Raw genomic sequence first — 24,000 nt, 5'->3', positions numbered from 1 at the left:
AACACGTGAATGGTACAGTATCGGGGACAGATAGGTGAGTTGGTTAAGGGATACAGTACAGTACTAGAGAGGTTAAGCCGCCCGGTACAGTACAGTACTAGAGAGGTTAAGCCGCCCGGTACAGTACAGTACTAGGGAGGTTAAGCCGCCGGTACAGTACAGTACCTAGGAGGTTAGCCGCCCGGTACAGTACAGTACTAGGGAGGTTAAGCCGCCCGGTACAGTACAGTACTAGAGAGGTTAAGCCGCCCGGTACAGTACAGTACTAGGGAGGTTAAGCCGCCCGGTACAGTACAGTACTAGAGGTTATGCCGCCCGGTACAGTACAGTACTAGAGGTTAAGCCGCCCGGTACAGTACAGTACTAGAGAGGGTTAAGCCGCCCGGTACAGTACAGTACTAGAGAGGTTAAGCCGCCCGTACATACAGTACTAGAGAGGTTAAGCCGCCCGTACAGTACAGTACTAGAGGTTAAGCCGCCCGGTACAGTACAGTACTAGAGGTTATGCCGCCCGGTACAGTACAGTACTAGAGAGGTTAAGCCGCCCGGTACAGTACTAGAGAGGTTAAGCCGCCCAGTACAGTACAGTACTAGAGAGGTTAAGCCGCCCGTACGTCAGTACAGTACAGTACTAGAGAGGTTAAGCCGCCCGGTACAGTACTAGAGAGGTTAAGCCGCCCGGTACAGTACAGTACTAGAGAGGTTAGGCCGCCCGGTACAGTACAGTACTAGAGAGGTTAAGCCGCCCGGTACAGTACAGTACTAGGGAGGTTAAGCCGCCCGGTACAGTACAGTACTAGAGAGGTTAAGCCGCCCGGTACAGTACAGTACTAGAGAGGTTAAGCCGCCCGGTACAGTACAGTACTAGAGGTTAAGCCGCCCGGTACAGTACAGTACTAGAGAGGTTAAGCCGCCCGGTACAGTACAGTACTAGAGAGGTTAAGCCGCCCGGTACAGTACAGTACTAGGGAGGTTAAGCCGCCCGGTACAGTACAGTACTAGAGGTTAAGCCGCCCGGTACAGTACAGTACTAGAGAGGGCATAGCGTTCGGGGCGGCGGTGAGGGGCCGAATACCGCTGCGGTCCACTCATGGACAAGATGAATGAGCCCCTGGTGATGTCACAGGTGAGTTGTGTGACAGGTCCGCAGAGCGGCGGTCCCGGGACAGTGATGGAGGGGTTGGCACCCAGGTGCAAATGAAGGCCCCTGAGGGGTCAGGGGGCCACGGGCCAACAGTAACCAGGGAGCAATGTGACACGCACACGGGCCCCCGTCAGAGCAGCCGCTCTGGGCTCCCGACGACGTGCACGCGCTCAGCACACACACACACACACACACACACACACACACACACACACACACACACACACACACACACACACACACACACACACACACACACACACACACACACACACACACTCATACATAGGTACACAGGCACAGGTACACATGCACATACACACACACACACACACAAACAGACCCAGACACAGACACACACAGTCAAGCATACACACAAAGGCACGCTCGCACACACAGGCACGCTTGCGCACACACAAACACACAAGCACATAAACACTAACACATACACACACACATGGGCACACACACACACACACACATGCAGGCATGGATGCACAAACAAGCATACCTACACACACATACACACACAAACACACACACACACAGCCACACACACACTGGCACACACTCACTTTAAGCGCAAGCACACACTTACACGCACACAAACACCCATGCTCTCTCTTTAAACACAAGCACACATACAAACACAAGAAAATGTGGCCCCTTTGAATGCCTCGACTTTACTGCTGCTGCTGCAGTACTGGCTGCCCGTCCCTGATGGGTGGTTGTGGGGGAGTCAACGCCTCGGGGAAAGCCGGCAGCGACTGGCTTCTACTGGACTGCCAGTAGCCGAGGCCAATCGGTGCCAATGTCCCCTGGGGCCTTTTGGTCCATAAGGTCACTTGATCTACTAGTGTGCATTCGCTGCCTGTCTGACGTCACAATCACAAAGAAACACATTGGGCTGAGGCTAGAACGCTCAAGCACTGTCCCTGTTGTGTTGAAGAGTGGTGTCTGTGTGGGGTCCCTTCCTGTGTCTATGTGTGTGTGTGTGTGTGTGTGTGTGTCTTTGTGTGTTCGTGCGTGCACATGTGCGCATCCAAGCAGCAGGGTGTGGATGAGGGCGGGGATTGTGCCTGTAGGTTTACAGGCACAGTTTAGACATGGTGGTGGTGGTGGTGGTGGTGGTGGAGGATGTTTGCTCATACTTTACTCAGTCTAGTGCGGTAAACAGATCCCTCTCTTCCTCTCTTGTTATTTTATTGGAGGCCAGTGGACACAGTGTGTGTGTGTGTGTGTGTGTGTGTGTGTGTGTGTGTGTGTGTGTGTGTGTGTGTGTGTGTGTGTGTGTGTGTGTGTGTGTGTGTGTGTGTGTGTGTGTGTGTGTGTGTGTGTGTCAAACTGGGCCCTTAGTCTCCCCAGGGGACCTGAGCCCCTCTGTACGCCTGGACCTGCAGCCACTGTTGATCTTCATTAATTGACAGCTGGAAATTGGTTTAGTGCACCGCCCCCCCCCCTTCCACACACACACACACACACACACATGCACACGCACACGCACAGACGCACACACACACATTCACACACAGTATCTCCTCCTCTAGAAGTGTGTGAGTGTGTGTGTGCGCATGTGTTTATGTGTGTGCATCAAATACGCTTTAAAGAGTGTGTGCATCACCAAGGTGTGGAGGGTGGGCTCCTCAAGGGGAAAGGGGGGGGGGGGTTTGCAGATGTTGAAGTGCCTGACTATAGGGGGGACACCTGCTGCAGCAGAAGACCCTCTGAGCTCTGCTGGTCATGGTGCTTTGTTGTAGTGGTGCAGTCCTTACACACATCAGTGTTGTTCTGTGGCTGTACGCAGATCAGGATGGGAGATAGTGGAAGAATAATAATCATAATCTAATCGTAGGCATTCCCCGTGTTTACTCATGACAAGGTGGATGGGTGGAAAATTATGAACATCCATTCAAAAGGAATAAATAATAAGGGTATACGCGTATTTACAAGAGTCAAAGACAAAGAAGATAAGAGATGGTAATTACCAGTTCTAGGTGACGCTATTTACACTGAGAGTGTAAGCAGTGCACACATGGTTTATCTGGTGATAAATGTAATAGATCAATGATTGTTTTGTGTATCATGATGTTTAAATAGCATGGTAACCAACTTAGTCATATAGAAATCCTTCATACTTGATGACAAACAATGAGTAACCGTGTCCCCTCTATGCTGCTATTACCGGGAAATTGACTAAAGGATTTACGTCCAAGAAGCCAATGATATGAGCTCTTTATCCATGGTATATTTTATTGGGTGAAGTCCAAATGGGCCGGATGGTTGAGGATACATACATGAGGTTACACAACAGTAAGACAAAGGTGGCCATTTGCACAATGGATCCATATTCCCTCACTGGAAAACAACATTTTATGTTTTATAGAAACGGCCTCTCGGAACACCAGAGTTATGACGATGACTCACAGTGCACGGCATCGTGGTTGATTTATGGCATGTACGCAGGGCGGCCGAAAAACAGAAAAACAAAACCCAGGTTGCCAGGCTCGGAATGGCGAGTCAGCTCACTGGAGTAGGAGGAGGAGGTGGTGGTGGTGGTGGAGGAGGGGGAGGTGGTGGTGGTGGTGGAGGGGGAGGTGGTGGTGGTGGTGGTGGAGGAGGAGGGGGAGGTGGTGGTGGTGGTGGAGGAGGAGGAGGGGGAGGTGGTGGTGGTGGTGGAGGAGGAGGGGGAGGTGGTGGTGGAGGAGGAGGAGGGGGAGGTGGTGGTGGTGGTGGAGGAGGAGGGGGAGGTGGTGGTGGTGGAGGAGGAGGAGGGGGAGGTGGTGGTGGTGGTGGAGGAGGAGGGGGAGGGGAAGGGGGGCAGAGGAGTGTATGTTTGCCCCCCCCCCCCCCCACCCCTGCTCCCCATCCCATCCCATTTCACCCCGCCCCAACTTAGCACACCACCCCCGCCCCCCCCAGACCCCACCCGCCCACCCCTCGGCCCTCTGATGTCTTGTGTGCCTTCGTTAATGAAGAAATTCTGGTACCTGGGTGAGACATTGCTCTCAGCTGAGCAGACTCTGCCGTCGGCCTCCCTCGCCCCTCGTCCCTCGTCCACATCTGTGCTGCGGTCCGCAGTGCCCTCCCCTCAAACTCACCCCACCGTCCCCTCTGACTGGGGCCTATGGGTGGATATATAGCCTCATGGTCATGGAGCAACGATGAACCTGGCCCTGCTTAGCTAATCTATTATTACCAACGCATTCCCTTCTGGAATCACTGCGGGACCTCGGAAACATGGGACGGTTTGCCCTCATACAGAACCATTACAACGTCTCACAGTCACCCTGTCAGCCAGCGAATCGAGATCTTATGAGAGGTGCTAAAGCCTTGCATGGTTCACAATTTGTTTTTAGAGGGACAGCGATGTGACCGTTTTGGACTTTTCAACTGTCCTATAATAAATAAAGTGACATAATGCATGCGAAAACTAATTATGGTGAATAACTATAAATCAACCAGCCGTTGACCAATTCAAGCTTCCTGAGCCTCTAAACCAGAACTTGGTTGATGAACTAAATGGAATAATTAAACAAGCAATCGTCCCAGGGGAAGACAGAGCGTTTTGCTACAAATGAGCAATGTCACACATAAGGGGGACTTGCTAGCTTGCATCAGCTAATCTGTCGACCACAGTCGCCACCACGATGGCGACACACTCTCACCATCCTGACAGACCGCTCAAAGTTAGCTGTGGACGGTCGGACACAAGTACATCAGACTTGTCAACAAAGTGCTCCTCACTCGAGTAACATTTAGCAGAGATGCATGATATCCACAGCAGTGGTGCAGCGCTATGAGAAACACTGTCTTTCACCCTGTGGTAATAACACACTGATAACCCCCCCACCCCCACACACACACACACACACACACCACAATGGTCATAATGACCTGGGAATTTGTCAACCAATCCAATTTTAAATAAATGTGTTGTCACATTAGCAGAGGAAAGATTTATAGGATAGTTTTAGTTATGAGCTGAATATATCAATAACTGTGACTTAAATGTGGTCTATAGCATAGGCCTATTTGCAGTGGCCAGGCAGTTTACCAGAGGATGATGAACAATTCAATTACTTTATAGGATACGGAAGATTTAATTCAACTCTGTTGAATAGAATAGTACATTTCATGTATTAACATAATTCTCATGAGTGGCTAGGAAAGAGTTAGATTAGGCCAAATAAGGCTGGTAATTGTTATAACCTGGTCAATAACGCCATTAAACGGCAGCAGTCTAAAGTTAACACTGCCACCTTGTGGCAGGAGTGTACACTAGTCTTAATTTGAGTTCCTTCATTAAAGCAAAACAAATGTAATCAAATGCTATCCACAATATATTTTCTCCACAAAGAGCCAGTTGTGTTATGTAAGCATACATTAATTTACAAGGTAAATGTGTCAACAAAGATTGGTGCACTATATCAATGAATATACAGGAGTTGGTCAATGATTATACAGTACACTTCGGAAACTGCCAACCCGTTATGGATCAAACAAGCTATGAGGACCTGGATGTGTTTGAGGTGCATTGTCTTGATGATGAACTTGGATGACACCCAAACTCCTCAGGTAGGCCCTTGTGAAAGGCTTGTCCATAGACACCAATACATATAATATATCAGACTCTTTGCTCTAGTTAAGAGCCATGCCATTCAAGTATTTACAAGTGAAATTCAGCCCGTACATTAATGTTGTAAATTAATCCTGTGAAGACATCGATTACCTTAAGATTACCTCGAAGCACTTTGAGATTCTTGAATATAAAGTGCATTATAAATAAAATGTATTATTATTATTATTATTATTACCTTCACAATAAAAAAATTAATCAGATTACACCTCCATGTTGCTTTCTCCAATAAATGCATCATATTGGCTTTGGTATATTTTATTTATTTTTTTAAAAAGAAAGTCCAAACATAACATTAAATATTCAGAGTAAACGTATTGGGGCGTTACAGTCGTCAAGCTGGGGGTCATGGCTTGGGGTTACATTGAGAGCATTGAGAACACGGTGAACATGGTGAAGACACAAAGGAACAGATGGAGGGGACGGCCTGTAGCCGCTCCTGCTCTGGGGTCACACACATCTCAGGCATGGTGGACGTTGTGGGGACAGACTGGACTCAACTGAACTTGGCCTTGGAGAAGTCCATCTCTGGGTGCTGGGACATGAACCTGCAGAGACAACCACGAGCCCAGCGTGAGTAGGGCGACAGATGGAGATCAATACATTTGGCGGTTCTTGTTGTACTTGATATCATTTTCTGTACTTGAGTAATCTGGAAAAACCTTTGGCAAGCACGGTGGGTAAAATGAGTTGGGTATATTGATAAAAAGGACGATGTACACAGTTTGGATGCAGTATACACCATATCTATCCAAAAGTCATAAGTAGGGTAAACAGAATAAAAATCAACTAAGTAGTATAATCATTTCATGTTTGTTTTTGTTAATTTCATACACAAGCCATGAACCGAATCGTCATTTCCAAGTATTACTGGCGTTGTTAAGCATTGCTAAGAATAGCATTGCTAAGAATTTAGAAATTTCAAACTGCATACAAAAGGCATTTTTCTTGTGCAAAGTATATAAGCACAAATCATCCTACATTCTTGACAAGAACAAAAGGGCTGTTCTAGTTTACATATAAACAGGTACCGCTCTGAAAAATGAGGATGCAACAACTGGCCTGACATCATGGAGCCACAAGCTGAAGAGGAAGGACAGGTCCACTTTACAGGAAGAGCGAGTGGGCTTATGTAACGCAACTCTCTGCAAAATGCTGAATACGTCAAGCTCTTGGAAACCAAGAGGAACAGATAGGCTGCATTTGATTTAAACGTTTTGGGTTGGGAAATGGCAGCTTCGTAAAAAGCTTTTATTTGATATATAGCGTGGAATTAAGGAGGGTAGCGTGACCTTGAATAATAAAACATGAAACACGGCATGGTAAGCGAGAGAATGCACTTTTTCTGTCATGACATTTTTAACTAAACGCTTTTAGGAAATCATATAGCGCTGGGGTTAAGCCAAGTCATATATATATAATGGGGCGCCTAATAAAAAGACCGTTGACAGTTGGCTGTAATAAAATACACCACCGACTGTCCAATAAAGAGCAGCGCCTTCCCAGCCGACAGCCCGTCAACATCAAGGACGCCAAGCGGTCGTCCGTTACCCGGTTCGGTCCGAAACACGTACTTTTTGAGGATGTCCTGCTTCTTCTGCTCCTCAGAGGTGGGCAGCCCCATGGACTTCTGCCGCTGGTCATACATCATCTTCTCCACCATGCCGCGCGTCTCTCCGTCCAGGTCTGACAGCTGCACGGCGGGCAACGCACACCACGCAGATACCATCAATAAAGGGCACAGGATGGATCGTGTGGAGGGAGGGTACAGGATATGTTCAGGGGTCACGGATTAATATTCACGCCTCCGTATGGAGAGGTGGAAGCACTGACCTTTGAGTTCTCTGGGGAGACTTTCTTGGTGTTGATTTCGGGATCTGTGGTGACTATTTTGTTCCACCACTCCATTTTATTGATCTGGAAGAGGAGGGAGCAGGAATAGTCAGGATGAAGGTATATAGATACCCTGTGCTCACTCCAACAGGTTGAGAGCCAGACCTGGTGGACCCTTGTAATTGCCAACAAACATGAGCATCATTAACCCGTTTAATCACTAAAGGTTGATGATTTTTGTCCCTTGGTGAAAATAGTGTACGCTAATTAATGGTACCATCCTACAGGGTGCGCTATCAGCGTTTCCAATACATAGACCAATGTGTGGCACAGCGGCACAAATAGATTTCGCTTATTTTTTTTTTTGCGATTTTAAAATGTAAATATCGTTCCGATCATTCATCTCCTCATAGCACTCTCTCCCTGGCGTTCTCATACCCACGCACATGCATGCCAGTGGTGCGCGGGTACACTCATAAACAGCTGATTTGCCCGCTCCTCTCAACCCGCCTATCAAAGGAAACCCAAAGCAGCGGGATATATGGCACAAAGAAGACGGTCGGTGACCATCTTACCAAAGTTTAGCATGATATACTGTGCTCAAAAACACCTGCCAAAAATTATCAACTCAGAAACGATAATGTTTGCGCTTATGAACTCAACGTTATTGATATTAAACATCCCGCATCCCTAAGCCGGCATAGATAACGTTGGTAACGCAGCAAACGATGCGATTAATATGAAATAAGGTTATAGTTGAGATAGGCTACGGTATTAGACTGGGTACCCCCAGCCTCTGTCGGCAGGGGCTGGAGCAGAGGCTGGAGCATGGAGCTATTAAAGAAGGGCTGGAGAGCAATACATTTCTTTCCGTTTCCGATCCGCTTTTACTGGAGCCAATCACCAAGCTGGCTTTTCCCCCTTGCGCGATATTGGCTGGTTTAACACAATGACGACAGGGAAGCGACTGTTGCGATCGCTGGTCTGATGAGTTGAGGGACTTATTTTTATATTGTTACATTATACTATTGATTTTGAAAAAAGTGAACTATAAGAACCCCCCCCCCCTGTCTGGGCTCCCCCCCAGTCTCTTTCCCCCCCCCCCCCGCCAGGACTCCTTGTCGTCGTGCCCCCCCCAGAGTAAATGGGAAAGGGGCATCAACCACATCCTTGCACGACTACAGGGTCTCCCCGGGGAAAAGTCATTTTGCGTACCTTCTCCAGGTGGATGGTGACCACCTTGCCGTCCTCTATGAGCCAGGAGCTCTCCTCCACCTTGACCTCGTGGCACAGCTCTCCCTCCAGGACGGGCGGCTGGCCCTTCAGCCCCACCTTGATGCTGCGCCGCTGGATGTCCACCACCACGTCCTTGCCCTTCATGCGGAACTTCACGTCAAACGGCACCAGCAGCTGTGGAGGGCGGAGCACCGCTTTGAGGTTCAGACACGGTCCACTTCTGATTCAGTTACATTTATCTTTAATAAGGGTGAATACAATTAAATCATTGATAAATTAGTGAATGGATACCATTGCCAGCTATCGAAGCACTGCTGTGTATAATGTACCATAAGGGCATTATTATACATTATAATATGCAGCATTGTAATTATATCAATAAATCGTTGCAGTGATAAAGTTTTGATTGGTATACATATCACCCTGACAAATTAAAAATCGGTATAAACATCGAGTGACTTAAAAAGATATATATATTTTTTTTTGATAGGCAAGCTGCAGAATCATTATCTTCCACTGGGTGGCACTGGTGCTACACTGGTGTGCGGTTCCCGTCCCCTCCTTCAACAAAATGTTTCATAACTGATGTCACCAGAGATAGGGCCTGTGCAGCGGTGGTGGTCTGCTAGTGCAGCATCTCCATCTCGAGCCCATTCCCTATCCTGCCTCGCGGAGCTGAACTCACGTCCACCTCCGACAGGCTCTGGGTCCACTTGTAGTTGGGCATGTCGGCTCCGTTCCCCGCGTTGGGCTTCAGCTTGTCCTTATCCTTTTCGTCATCCTCGGCATCTGAGTCCGCCTTGAGGGGAAGAGGGCGATGGTTATCAACCAGCCACAAACTCCCCAGTTGTAAATCTGGGGTCGAGTCTGTTCATACCTAGCTTTTAGATCAGGACTCTTGCAATCTCCGGTCCAGAAGTCAGACACACAGTCGTACACAACATTCATAATGGCGATCAATCATTCATAATCGTGTCTTGACACTCCGGGACATACCAAAAATACCCACTAGCAATGAACAATAAATCCCCAACACAGAATCTCAGTACATCCTGCATTATCTGGCAGGTTTGCAGGATCAACGTCGCCAACTAAATGAATGGCTACTCCTGAAGAGCAGGAGCTGTCTTTAGTACACTTAATTACATGTCGGGCCGGGCCAGTGAAATCTGATCCTAGATTTTGGCACAGGAGGTGCATATTGGGACCGCTTGTTGATGCCAGGTGGGGCTCCTGCTGTTCCTATCAAGTTACGGGAGCACTGGGGTGGCTGGGTCTTCAACACACTCACCCCCTTCTCCTTCTCCTCCTCCTGCTTCTCCTCTTTGTCTGACGGGCGGTCTGCGGCCACCGCCGGAGTCTCCTTCTTCTCGTCTCCCTGCTTTTTCTGCAATGCACCGTAGACACTTGCATGAATTAAACTGAACAGAAATTATATTGCCGTCATTCAGAAAGGTATGGTGGATACAATCAAAGTCTCCGTCTCAAAAGTACTGCTGTTTATATACGTGTACGTGTAGTATGAGTCTAATCATGCTATGATTCCCATATGCCCTGAACTTATATAAAAACGTATATAAAAATATAAAGTCCATCAATGGTGCTTATTTATACTTGTTTTTAACTCTAATTCTATATGTAACATGGCGTTTGCTGACGCTGGAAGGTCAATTTCCTGAGGAAACCTCCCCGAGCGATTAATAAAGTTCCTATATAACCATCTATCTACACGTAATGATGGTGCCGCTGATGATGTGCACAGCTGTGGGGTGGTTTCGCTGATTGAAACACGCCCTGAGGGCAGGAAAGAGTCCCCCTAACGACTGTGGTGAAGCACACGGAGGGGAGGGAAGGACCGTTCACCTGGTCGATCTCAGACTGCAGCTTCGCCGCCTCCTCCTCTGTCAGCTCCCTGATCTGGGGGCCGGCCTTGTTATCGTCGTCCTTCTTCTTCTTGCTGTTGGCCTCCTCGGCCAGCTTGGCGGCCCGGTCTGCCTTATCCTTCTTCTCCTTCTCCTGCCTGCTCTTGCGGTCTCTGTGGACCCTCAGCGCAAGCTGGCTGTGGCGGGCGACAGTCTCCTTTACGAGCTAGAAAGTTAAATAAACATCAAGGTGACTGTTGGGGAAGAGAGAGTGGATAGGCGATAGGTAGCGCTAGGATGTAAGTTCACCGGATATTTGCACCTTAGTGGGCGGGGACTGACCTTTTCTGGGGCACCTGCTTCCCCACCGGTGAAGAAATCCGTTTTCCTTCGCAGGAAGCTGAAGAATGTGTTGACTAACTGTTGATGGAGCACAGTAAATCAGAGTTAATCTTTAGCATCCACCAATGGACTACAGCCGGATGTCGTAAGATGAAATGACTAGCGGGCCGGGGCATGGCTCTGGGAGCCGAGCAGGTCCGAGATGCAGACACATGCCGGTGCCCTCATTCAGTTTTACCACATACTTCGGGAATGTATAGAATTGTCTCTCAATAAAATGTGTTTAATATACTTAGTGACAGTCCCCAACGACCCCACCAGTATATCAAGAGCATTATATATATATGAAATCAGCACGATGACGTCGAACATTGAATGAGCGGTCCAAAGAAAAGCTAATGGTTAGCTCTCTTGCTAGCTCTCTCGATGCTATAAGTGTTCAGAACAACACACTTTTACCTCTTGAACCCCTCCCTCATGCTGCTGCGCCATGGCGAGTAGCATCCCGTCGAACCGCTCGTCCTCATCGTTCATAGTGAAAAATAAGGTAACGTTGTAATAACACGGGAATTATTGAAATGTCGAGCTAAATGTTGGTTGGCAACAACGTGAAGGCTCGCACACACTACACTCACTTCCTGGAAACGAGAAACGCCTTCATTTTTTTGACCAATTGTTGTTCTTCATTCTGACAGACAACTAAATGAACGAATACAATGCATGTAAAAGGAACCATAAGGCAAGGCGGGACGCGGTGCAAAAACTACCAGAATCTTCTCCAGTTATAATAATAATAATAATAATACATAGGTTTTATATAGCGCTTTTCTCGGTACCCAAAGAAAAGTTATAATACTTTCATATTAACAGGATCATTAGGAGACTACTAAATGTCTTAAGATTCTCAATAATATATTCATGCTGATAATAATACTATTAATATATTGTCAAATTTATTAATAAAAAAAGCAATTTGAAATGTTCTATTACAAAAAACGTATTGTTAAATATTTAAATGGTAAATTAAATGGTAGATAAAAAAAATCATATGTATGCATATATATAGAGACAAAGTGTATAATCTGCAATTTGTGTGATTGATTGTCCTTTATATATTGATTGCATTGATTGTCCTTTATATAATAAACATTTGAAATAGGTCATAATTAGCACACAAATACATGAATCATGGTTAATCATGATTATCAATAATTATGCTAGGAGAAACATAGATGTTTCGTAATCCATGGATGGAGATGGAGCCTTAACGGTATATAAAAGACGTATATGTCAGTCCCCATGTGCTGACATCCTGTCCTACCTCGGTACAGTCTCATGCATGTGTAAACACGGGAAGTGTCATTCACCCCACCCCCTGCGGTAATCTTTCCCCTGTGATACCCCTTGTGTCGAAATGTATTTATGTTCTGGATCAGCTTCACACGACCAAACCGCCCGCCCGGGTCATCGTCTCCCCGTCTGTCTGTCTGTCTGATGCCCAGTTGGACCGCCTTAAACCCATTTCACTTCAGTCCGTTGCTCTCTCTCTCTGTCTGTCTGTGTGTCGGTCACTCTGTCTGTCCGTCTTCTCTGGTGGATTATTTGTCACACAGGTCACACCCCCTAACCTAAACCAGTATGAGCTTCTGTGGGTCACACACACACACACACACACACACACACACACACACACACACACACACACACACACACACACACACACACACACACACACACACACACACACACACACACACACACACACACACACAGCTAGGCTAGGAGATGAGAGAGGAGAGACGATGGGGAGGAGGAAGAGGAGGAGGAGGAGGAGAGCGACAGACTGCCTGAGGGTCACCCACCGGTTGGGGTCCGGGGCGGCGGTCCAAACCCTCGTCTTCTCCTGAGCCGGCCGGCGGTGCCTGGACCAGCTGGCCACCGCCGGCCCCCTGGGGCTTGCGGAGGCACGGGTGGCCTTTCGAAGTGACGGAGCAGGAGGAGCAGGAGGAGGAGGTGGAAGAGGAGGAGGAGGAGCTCCAGCAGGCGTACGGAGCATTCGGGAGGGGAGGAATGGTTCTGAGGGCAGAGGGTTGAAGCCCACCTTGGCCATCGTCTGTGAGCAAGAGTCGTGCGCATGACTTCTGTGAAGTCTCCACCTCAAGGGCACAGCGCCATTTAACTCAGCTGAGGTTAATGATACCAAACAGGCTGTTTGGTATCATTAAACAACATTCACAACGTAAAGTGTTCCGAGTCTCTTCTAGGTTTATTATGAGTGTGTCTTCTTCAAATACACTGTTCAAATATTCACACAAAATGCGTACTTTCCCAATGTACGGTTGGGATTGGATTTGGGTATTCGTTGGTGGTTCAAGACCTTGAACCGGCAGCCCAGAAGGCTCTCTGCAGGCGGTGGTGGGACTCCTGACCCTGCAAGATGCCGCCCGTTTGGACAGAGTCCTTCTAGCAGCCGTTGCCCTCCGAACCGTGAGCCAGGACTTAGTCACGGCACTGTTTGTCAAGCTCATTATCAGCAAAGCGGAGCTATCGGTGTTTTGAGGCGAGATGCCGTTTGTTCGAGACCAACATTCAAAGATAAACCCCAACCCTCTCTTGAGAAGAAAAGACTTGCAGTATGTTTGAGTGTTTTGTATGTTGTTTGGACTTTTCTACTTACTATGTTTATTATGTGATGGTCGTTTCCATCTCTGTACACATCAACATGAGGCCAGTGTGGCTAGGTATGCCGGACGTTTTTGAAGGATTATAATCGTTATGGCAGTCTCTCTGGGAATATACCTTCCCCTGATCTGTCGCCCTCATGTGGTAGCATGATGAACAGAATCATTTTAAGTCATCATATAAACATACATTTTTACCGGAGGAAGATCAAAGCTTTACTTAATAGGATTTTTTCTGCGCTTTTGTTACCACTTAAATTAACCTGATTAAAAGAAATGAAAGGCCACGAAAAAGCGAAATACTTTAAGTCAAAAACATTAGGTCGAAACGTATTGAAAAAAACACAAATGGAGTATCAAGCAATTTAATAAGCTCAAATCAAATAGTTTGTTGAAATTGTAAAATATAGACAGCATTTATCATTTGCATTTTTTTTGACACACCGGCAAACATCTACAAACCACAAACAACCAGACTTCTGTGACTCTTTGGTTTCAACCTGAATAACCGGTTTCACGGACCTGCTAAATGTTTCAGTGGTTTCCTGGAAAGCAAACTGGCATATCACATAATAGACCGTTATTATATACATATCCTCTTCTAATATCTGAACACAAATAAATAGCTCAACATTCCCACTATTGATTTTGCTTATCAAATTCCTTAACGACAAAACATAGGAAGAGACATTTACATGAGCCGAAGGAGCATTCCAGTATATAGCAATAACTGCAAAAAACATCAACAGGGTCATCAGTCTAAAGACATTGGCCTTTCCACTGCAAGGTATTTAAGCTAAACTACGCCACAGTCCATGTTCACTACAACCACAGAAAATGCTGATAAGCAAGGGCGAATTCCAGCAATGTCAGCTGGCAAAATTCCCACTGGAACTTGAACGGGCTTGGACGTCGCCTCGCAATACAAACTTTGTGCAAAACATAAAGATGTGGACTAACTGTGTCACTTGATAGGTTAACCACAGAGCATGTGTTGGCATACGATGTACGAAGGTGTTCACTCCAAACAGATGAGGATTCAATTTCAAAGATTGCATCTTTCCTTTAAAGAGAAATACAAATTGTACTCCATGTAATGAAACCGCTGGTTACATGTTTGAGAACAAAATAACTTTGGATATTACGATGAAAATGAATGAAGAAAAGGTTCTTCCCACCAATTACAAATTGTGATTGTAATGGAATATACTATCCAATCACAATGTTTTGTATTAAAGATAGTTTTCTTTTGTATCAAAAATACATTTCCTAGTGGTGTTATGTTACAAAATTACGCACTCAGACTTCATATCATTTTTCAATTGATGTAGCAATCGGGAAAATCTGCATTGATTCTCTTTAAATAAATGTCAATGAAGTCAGTCTCCATTGCCCAGCGAGGCAGCACAAGAGTGATTGAGCCAATGGCCAACTGAAGAAAGCCCTTGCATTTGCAGCAATAGTGCATTGCCCATTCACAACGTGCCTGTTTGGAAAAGACCACTGCCTGGCCTCAAGCATTGCCGCTTGCAGCTTTTTCCCAGAACTGCTCATCCAAACAACCTCATGCTGGACACTGCCCCTCCTTGGGACCCGATACACCCGCCAAGTGCGAAGTCGTTCGATGAATGGTTGTTGAGTAAATCGAAGGAGAGACAAACAGAGTATTCTTCCATTAAAACTAGACTAGAGGATGTTATCAACTGGGTGTCAGTGGCAACATACTGGCTAGCATTCAAATCAAGCGCTTTACATCCCCCAGAAGAGGTTGTTCCGCAATAGAGGGTAGGTGAAGCTATCGCAGCAGACTCGCTCTTCAGCTGACTTGTGTGGGTAGCGGGTGTAAGGTTTACCCCTAACTAAAAGGAGAGCTTCGGAGATTACACTTTAAAGTCCGGAAGAAATTCTAAATCTTCATTTATACCCATTCTTCAGGTATCACTGCTGTAAATAGGACCAAAAGCACATTGTGAACCATTCACAGAGCGTCACAGAGCTTCACGTAAAAACCATGACCTTAGATAAGTTATTCCTGCTACCGGTCCATTCCAAAAGACCACCAAGGGTTCAAAGGGACTCAAATGTCTTTGGTTGGCCCGGCTCATTAAATACAACCTCAGCAACCAACCAAAGTCATGTTTTAATGAAAGCTAAAGTACATTTTCCCTCTGAAACAGACCATGGGGACGGTTACATTTTTTTTGGAATACACGAGGAGGGTCGCCGAGTGCTGGGTCAGCAAGATTGGAGGGGAAACCACGGTGGTCTTTCCGCCGTCTTGGGCGAGCCAGCTACCAACCGCCCCTCCATTGCGAGGCCAGCTCTCGTGTATGGGCGTTCAATCGCAGAATTCTTCCCACTGACCAACCGCTAGCCCAGAGTACCCTGGACCTCCTTCAACACCCGAGGTTCCACACAACTGACACACATACAAACAAAGCGTACGAAAACAGTCAGTACTTCCAGAGGCGAGCTTGCCTGGGATGGAAGGGGAGGGGGGGGGTGGGGTGCTACTACTGTGCCATGGATGCCCCCTGGGGGATCCTGCGCTGCGGGCATCTTCCTGTCTTGGCCCTGGAGGCTCAGGATCACGTCCTCACGGAGGTGCGAGCGACTGAGACGCCCGATGATAACATGGTGTCTGAGTATGGAACAGAGCGACCTGTGGTGGGGAAGAGGGAGAAGGAAGAGTCAATGACCCACAGTGAAACCTATCCGTGTATCCATGAGGTGGGTCTCTATTAGGCAGAAAGACGATTGAGCTCAGTGGCCCAATAAGGCTTGTACATCAGAATGCATCACAAAACGTGCTTTGAAAAACGCTGTGTCACTTGAAACACAACAATGTCTCCCTCGTAATGAAAAATAAATACACGATGAATGACCAAACAATGAATTTCTACAAAGATAAATAAAAGTCAATAAATAAACACAGAAACATAAACAGCCTGTTGAGATTATTGAATGACGTCATAGACCAACTGTGACTCCTTAGATAATTAGGGGAAATGTTTACATTTCAAGTACAATTAAATAGCACACTGATTTGTTTTTACATTTCAAATCACTCGACAAACAAAGGAAACAAGTACAACACATTTCCCGACCATCTTACGTTTTATTGACAGGCTTTGCAAAAGCTAAACACAATCCAAACATGAATTCCAAGGGTTTAATGATTTAATATCCCAAAAGATAGAAAGGGGAATAAAGCGGTATAAAAAGTCAATAGAGTGTTCCGGATGTTAGCTGAGGTGACTGACAGATGGTAAGCCTCCACTGCCGGGAATACGGAAGAGGGTGTGAGCCAAGAGAAGGACTGTAGCAGTCTCAAAAACACAATCCTCACATTACACATGCAGCCTTTGTGTCCTTTCTACAGAAAGCCTAGTCATGCACATGCAGGCGGTTACAGGAAAAAAGACACAATGTCACTACACATCAGCTACAAGGTAAATACTTCCTCATCCATGAAGGAAAGTGATTTCCAAAAGGGCACCCATAATGCATTGCTGCTCTAGCAGCCTTGTGCAAGTCTGTTGCGTCTGCTGCATTTGAGCGCGGCTATATTAAATGATACACCTTAGTTCAACTTGTTGAAAAATACTTGTACCTGTGGTGGATGTTGTAGCTGTTTGATTTACCGCATCCTCCAGTTACTATTAACCAATCCTAGGCTTGGGCGGTATCTAAGTTCTCAGACAATCATACATTGATGACATTTCTACGGGGTATATGGTATATGACGGAATTTGTGTAACAATATTAATAACTTGTGTATGTTTGTGTACGTGTGAGCATTTGTGTAAGTACGTATATGCATGTTGTGTACGTGTGAATGTGCAAAAAAAACCTACCATCGCTGTTGTTCCTCCTCATATTCCTGGCATACATGTCAGAATGTGTGACATCTGATATCTGGAAGTTAGGACTTGATTTGTAGTCATCTTGTAGGGATCACAAAAGAAAACAGTAAGGTTCAGTTTTGTGTTACAGCAGATTTTTGCTAATGATATTATTCACAATAAAAGCATCTTTATATTCATTTGTTAATTTGCAGCAAAGTGTAATATAAATTACTTACACCAGACCATATCTTTGGGTTCTCACTACAACTTTGTCGGTCATAAAAAGGGAAAATGGTTTAACTATTGGCGACCCCGTGCTGTGGGCATCTCCATGTCTCGGGCCTGGATGCCCAGAATATCGTTGTCACAGAGGTGCGAGCTACTCTATCGACCAACCATGAGATATTAAGTGCCCCCCTACCATCATAATAAGGCCTAAAACACGCCCATGCTTAGCATGAAAATGTATCGTATACCATAAGGGAGCTGCACTCCTAAACCCGCTTCACAACATTTGGTTGAGGCCGTAGAGACATATTATCGAAGACTGAAAGACAGAGACTTGCTTGGTCATTTTGACATCCTCAAAAACAAAACCTCCCTTTTAAGCTTGCCTTTCCATTTGTGCTGATGCATGACTTTAGAACCAACGATTAATTTGAGTCACCCCTATATGGTCGGTCTGGATCCCAGTGGCACAGAACAGCTGTTGCCGGGCGGACCTCAATCCGAAAAAGAGACGACCATCCCTGATCCACCACGTCCTGTCACAGCATAAACAACCACCACACAAAAACACGCCGAAAACGTACTGTTGTTGCTGCAAGAGTCGCTGTTCCGCATCGTCTCGTTGCCGCTGTCCGACAGCGTCCTCTCGCTCACCGCGTCGTGCGGCCGCCCGCCCTTCTTGCTGCGGCGCGTGCTGATGCGGATGATTCCCCTCACCAGCCGGCCCTCCGCCTCCTGCTCGTCCATTTGGTGCTCCACCGCCAGGGAGTTGATGAGCTGGTGGATCTCCGTCGACTTGCGCAGGAACAGCGAGTCGGTGGTGCAGCGGGCCAGCTCCTCGATCTGGTACTCCGTGTAGAGCGCCAGCAGCTTCTTGGTGATGAGGGCGTCCACGCCCTCGCCGCCGTACGCCACCTCCTCCTCCTCCTCCTCCTCCCAGTCGATGGAGTCGTACGACCGGCGGCTGGTCTTGTCCGGCGGCTGGGGCGGCTTAGGGCTGGCCGGGCGGACGTTGGAGGAAGAGGGCGCCTCCCGCACAATGTCAGGAGCGCTTCGCTGAAAGTCCACTTTGACCCCGTCGAGGTGGACGTCTTCCAGCCAGGCCGGCTCATCGCGGTACTCCTCCTCCTCCTCCTCCTCCTCCTCTTCCTTAGTGCGCTCCTTGTTCTCGGGTTGGGTGGGAGGGGCGATCAAGCAAGGCGCACAGAGGGTGCGCTGGCAGACCCTGTACAGGCCGCAGGTCAGGACCCTGCAGACCAGGCTCCGGCAGCGCCCGCAGGAGCAAGCCCCGCCCCCGGGCTCGTTGGCGACGGTGATGAAGCCGACCGTCTCGTCCGCTTGCCCGTCAGAGTACTTCAGGTGGGCTCTATGGGGAAGGGTGGAGTCCTTTCTCCGGTTGTCCTTAGGGAGGTTTTCTGGCGGGTCAACGCTGCGCTCCTGGTAGTTATTGTTCTGGTTGCTCAGCAACGAAGGGTCGTGATCCTCTATGGAGCAGCGGGGCTCTGATAAGTGCCTCCCGCTGCCATTGCCGCTGGTGGGCATGGTGTAGGTCTAGTCCACACAAGGTCTGGCCAAGGAAGGGATTCATTGTTACACACCAGCAAGACAAATATAGCTGCCCTTGTTTTGTTATATCATAACTCTTTACCGTGTAGGTTCAGAAATGAAACCAAGGCTGATTGATCAGACTGGTTCTCTCCGAGATATAGTCAGGAGAGTCAGTCCAGTAGTTTATTTTAAGAAATGATGCGATGTTTGAGGTGTACACAACCTCCTCCCACGACTTAAATACACAATGGAAAATGCTAAATCTGCCTGTTTTATGATTGAAGAAGCATTTAGCAAGCGAGGTCCTTTGTTTACCGACACACGGAACAGAAGGACGAATAAACACGGGAATATTTTGTAAACCGTAGCCTACGGGTTTTAATGTTTGATATATAAAGACTTAAAAATATTGACGCCAATCATTAACACAAAACGTCAACGAATGCAAATGTATGGTTCGCCTCCATTTCAGAGGGCCACTCGTTACTCACGTAATATGTTCGTGGAAGGGCCAACAGTTTGGCTTAGTGATCCAATGCACACTGTCCTCGAAAAGGTGCCAATATATTGGATACATTAATAACGCTGAAGTTACGTCACGTATTTTAAAACTTCCCCTAAATCTACCTGATAGTCAAGGTGGACTGAAGCTCCGCCCACTGACGTCACTCCTAGTTCCGTGGTACGAGGGGGTGGGGAGTGGGTTGAGATTCGTTGACCCTTTGCACTCAACGAGAACATTTGCAAACTTAGGACAGCAAGTTTTAAGTAGACCGACACTGCATTAAGCTGGTGGAATTCCCGATGAAAGTAGACAAAGCCAAGTAGGCCGAACATAAGTTATAAAATGCACAGATCCAGTCGACATTCCCAGTATCCTTCAACCAAGTCAAACCAGCACTGTTCTTGGCATTGAAACTTAGGTGTACCACAACCGTTTGAACAGTAGATGTCACCAAATCTGCAGTAAACATGCCACGAAGTCAATATAAAAATAATTTATTAGCACAGAATAGCAAGATAACATTTTCTAAAGTTTCAATTAGGCCTACTTATGAGTGGGACAAAGTCATTTATTCCTCCTAGTCCTAGGTGAAGTCATCTTTGGTTGGGTAAGTAGTTTGCCCTTTGAGAATAAAAGACAGTCTTCTGCAGCGGGGCCGAGTAGGTCGCCTGTGGCCGAGACACGACGCCGGTGCCGCCATTTTTAAGTGGGTCCCTCAACCGCTGAATAGGGATGCCGCCAAAGCGTATCGGGATCGTCTGGACCTTGGTTGGCGCATATACGTTAGCCGTCCTCTTCCCACCAGTCAGGAAGCTTCGAGGGGGTGCGTTTCTGTCCGGGCCAGCCCTTTGATGCACCGACAGCTCCGAGTTTGACAACTCGGTTCCCGGTGCAGACTTGCCGTAGGCCTTTACCAATTCTGGAAGGCGGTAGTTCTTGGAAGACCGAAACGAGGGACGCCGTCTGACCATGTGGCCGGCGACCTTGGCACCCGCCCGTCTGGGCTTTTCGGGGCGGGCGCTCGCGGCGGCGGCGGCAGACAGCTGAGGCGACACGTTGACACCGGTCCTGATGGGAGCCACCGCACGAAGACCAGAGTTGGAGGATGAAAGTGTGGTGGGAGTCACTGCAGCGGCAAAGCGATCCTTAGGACTCAGAAGCAGCTCTCCAGTAGGCCTACGTGGTGTATCCATCAACCGCTTGGTAACAGCGGGTGCTTTTCTATCAATAGAGTCACGCACGGAGCCAGCAGACGAGCTCTTACCATTGCGGATAGCAGACCCGCTAGCGATGGCGTCAGAGAGTACGAAATCTCCCCCCCGCTTGTCTTGACGGCTCCTGTGTTGAGCGCTCGGTGGGTTTGACCTCGGTGGGTTTGACCTCGGTGTCGGGAAAGCTGACAGCTGTAGTGTTCTGGGCCTTAGAACGACGGAGTTATGCTTGGACTCGGCGGACCTGGGGGTTACGGCTACTGGGTAATTGCGTCTCCGTGAGAGTTCCTGTCGCAAGGCACTGTTCACTCCCGCCTGGCTGTGGATGGACGGACTCCAGGGAGGGCTCGGAGCTATGGCGTCTTGTCTGAATTGATTCTGGGGGTAGCCGCCAAGCCTCGTTTCATCACGTCCCCACGGAGAAGGGCCAACATTTGGGGGGACTAAAAAAGGCAAATGGAAAATTTAAACAAATAATACTGGGGAAATCTCTTAATGTCAAGTTACTGTTTAAAACTTACCATGAGGGACCCATAAACTGTTGACATGCTCCGCTTGTAGGAGGAAAACCAGAAGGGACCTAAAATATATTGGAAATAAAAGCACCCAAGGTCAAACGAACTGAAACAAGGTGCACATGTAGTCATGGTTCAGACTACCTTCAGACACTTACCCCAAATTAATTCCAAAAGACATTCCTGCTGGCCAATTAATCTACAGAGCAAACAGCACAGTACTTGTCAGCACCCCAACCAAAGAAAATACTCATAACAATATTGCTGAACATGTCCCACATGGTTGGAGATATTTATTGCCAGAAAGGCTAACTCCTCAGCCAATCACAGGTAATTAGCTGATTGCAAACAGCTGCTCGTCATTGGGATGTCAGGGTGACTTTGCTACCAATGTCTGCCTGTGGGTCTTATCACTGCAGGCTGCTTAAAATCTTTTTGGAAGAATGATCTTATCTTTAAAAAATACACATGAGGAATCTGGAATCCAATGTAAAGGATTTTTGAATACAGACATTTAATTTGTATAATGTCATTTAAAGAAAGATTTATGTGCACATCACAGATCTTGTGTTTTTATTTTTTTTTTGTAACTCTATGTATAGTTTTTTGACATGTTTACACTGAATAAAAACAACACAAAGAACATAGTGTGGGGCACTACAGTCAAGCTTATATGATTCCACATAACCACGTCAAATTACCTTTAATTGGCCACAGACTTTCACAGTGAAGGGGCGTCCAATTCTTCTGATATAAAGCCAGTCCATTTCTCAGATTTTCTGGGGAAGATTTCTCCTTTTGGTCATAGAGAAAAAGTCGTCCTCTCCATTGTAAAAAATCTCCTTGATTATATCCCTCCACTGTTGAAGGCTCAGGTTTGTACCAATTTCTTGCTATCGCTTTTTTGCATGCAATAAACAGATCTTATTTCCATTTTTATACTTTATTTGACTTTCCCAGGAGGGGATTAAGTAGGGACTCCTTGGTGGATACAAGTAGTATTTAAATAGCTCCTGGCAGCATGTACGTCACTGGGACTTTGAATCTCTGCATCAAGCCTGACCTTGAGCTTCATCGGCCTTCAGAACGGACGCCCTTGGTAAAATTATTAATGGTCTTTCCTGTGAACCCCCCCTGCAGCTGCTCCAGCCCTGATGGGTTAGAAGGGGCTTTCAACCGGTCACCAGCGGTAAACAAATCATAGTAAACACACAAAACAGCTCCTGGGTAATGGCAGGTCTGTGGCAGTCGGACCTGTCCAGCAACACAAACCATGTCATGTCACACTACACACACAACCTTCCGTACACATGCATACAAACATACATACTGTCTATGCATGCTTTCGGACATACATACATGCAAATATACATACATGCCTGCCTACAGACCGACAGACAGACAGACAGACAGACAGACAGACAGACAGACAGACAGACAGACAGACAGACAGACAGACAGACAGACAGACAGACAGACAGACAGAATGACAGACAGAATGACAGACAGACAGACAGACAGAGAGACAGACAGACAGACAGACAGAATGACAGACAGACAGAATGACAGGTCGTGCCAACAGACAGTGAGTAATGTCTGTCACAGACATCATTGTGTGTATTTGATCGATCCCATCAAATAAACACAGTTTTGTTCTGTTTCTTTTTATTTTAAATTGGAGGGAGGTGACCTGTGCCATTTGGTGAGCATATGACTATAGCGGCTTTGATCCAATACACAATTTCCTGTCAGAGGAAATGGTTTGGAAGGCATGTTTTCTTTGCTTTTGAAATAACCGTTTCCTTCTCGCTAAATGAATAATATATCAAGCCTATCAAAACAAAGAATGCGCCCGTGTGACAATCCTCCACTGGCATCAGCAAAAGCAATGTTGATGACACACACAACACAAAAGTCATGAATGTGTATGGATCACTGTGTGTGTGTGTGTGTGTGTGTGTGTGTGTGTGTGTGTGTGTGTGTGTGTGTGTGTGTGTGTGTGTGTGTGTGTGTGTGTGTGTGTGTGTGTGTGTGTGTGTGTGTGTGTTTGTGTGTGTGTGTGTGTGTGTTTGTGTTATTGCGTGTGTGTGGATGTGTGTCTGCATGTGCAGGTGCTCGCAAGCATGTGGGTGTGTGAATGCGTGTGTGTGTGCGTGTGCATATATGTGTGTATACCATAGTGTGTGTACGCATGGGTGCGTTTGGATACATGCACATGTGTGTGTGTGTGTGTGTGTCTGTGAGTGTGTGCGTTCATGTGGGTGTGTGTGTGTGGGTGTTTGTGTGTGTGTGTGTGTGTCTGTGAGTGTGTGCGTTCATGTGGGTGTGTGGGTGTACGTGTGCGTGTGCGCGTGTGTGTGAGGGAGTGAGAAAGGTAGAGATAGCGCACGTAGCGGAGGTTGGGCGTGCCG

The 24,000-nt window shown here is 47.1% G+C and overlaps 2 protein-coding genes across 4 annotated transcripts; both read right to left on the bottom strand.

Moving 5' to 3' along the window:
* Positions 1-5,998: 5,998 nt before the first annotated feature.
* Positions 5,999-11,711, bottom strand: nudc (nudC nuclear distribution protein). The gene is made up of 9 exons (XM_056582158.1): positions 11,513-11,711; positions 11,054-11,131; positions 10,713-10,937; positions 10,141-10,236; positions 9,535-9,648; positions 8,829-9,023; positions 7,614-7,697; positions 7,355-7,473; positions 5,999-6,328 (listed from the first exon to the last, which is right to left on the bottom strand). The coding sequence occupies exons 1-9, from the start codon at positions 11,585-11,587 to the stop codon at positions 6,277-6,279; spliced, it is 1,038 nt and encodes a 345-aa protein (XP_056438133.1). The 5' UTR covers positions 11,588-11,711; the 3' UTR covers positions 5,999-6,276.
* Positions 11,712-13,223: 1,512 nt separating this feature from the next.
* LOC130375321 (keratinocyte differentiation factor 1-like) lies at positions 13,224-21,866 on the bottom strand. 3 transcript variants are annotated; one of them, XM_056582151.1, is made up of 6 exons: positions 21,748-21,866; positions 21,596-21,654; positions 19,850-21,517; positions 18,395-19,377; positions 17,592-17,681; positions 13,224-16,396 (listed from the first exon to the last, which is right to left on the bottom strand). In XM_056582151.1, exons 4-6 carry the CDS (start codon positions 19,350-19,352, stop codon positions 16,323-16,325), a joined length of 1,122 nt encoding a protein of 373 aa, XP_056438126.1. In that variant the 5' UTR covers positions 19,353-19,377; positions 19,850-21,517; positions 21,596-21,654; positions 21,748-21,866; the 3' UTR covers positions 13,224-16,322. The 3 variants fall into 3 exon arrangements, with proteins under 3 accessions (XP_056438126.1, XP_056438125.1, XP_056438124.1); XM_056582150.1 differs by lacking the exon at positions 13,224-16,396 and having other exon boundaries at positions 16,408-17,681; XM_056582149.1 differs by lacking the exons at positions 13,224-16,396; positions 17,592-17,681; positions 18,395-19,377 and having other exon boundaries at positions 20,283-21,517; positions 21,748-21,862.
* Between the last annotated feature and the right edge of the window lie 2,134 nt (positions 21,867-24,000).

Source organism: Gadus chalcogrammus, chromosome 22, assembly GCF_026213295.1.
Source record: "Gadus chalcogrammus isolate NIFS_2021 chromosome 22, NIFS_Gcha_1.0, whole genome shotgun sequence".
Taxonomy (NCBI): domain Eukaryota; kingdom Metazoa; phylum Chordata; class Actinopteri; order Gadiformes; family Gadidae; genus Gadus; species Gadus chalcogrammus.
The sequence above is the reverse complement of the archived record's forward strand: the minus strand, read 5'-3'. Positions and strand labels throughout refer to the sequence as shown.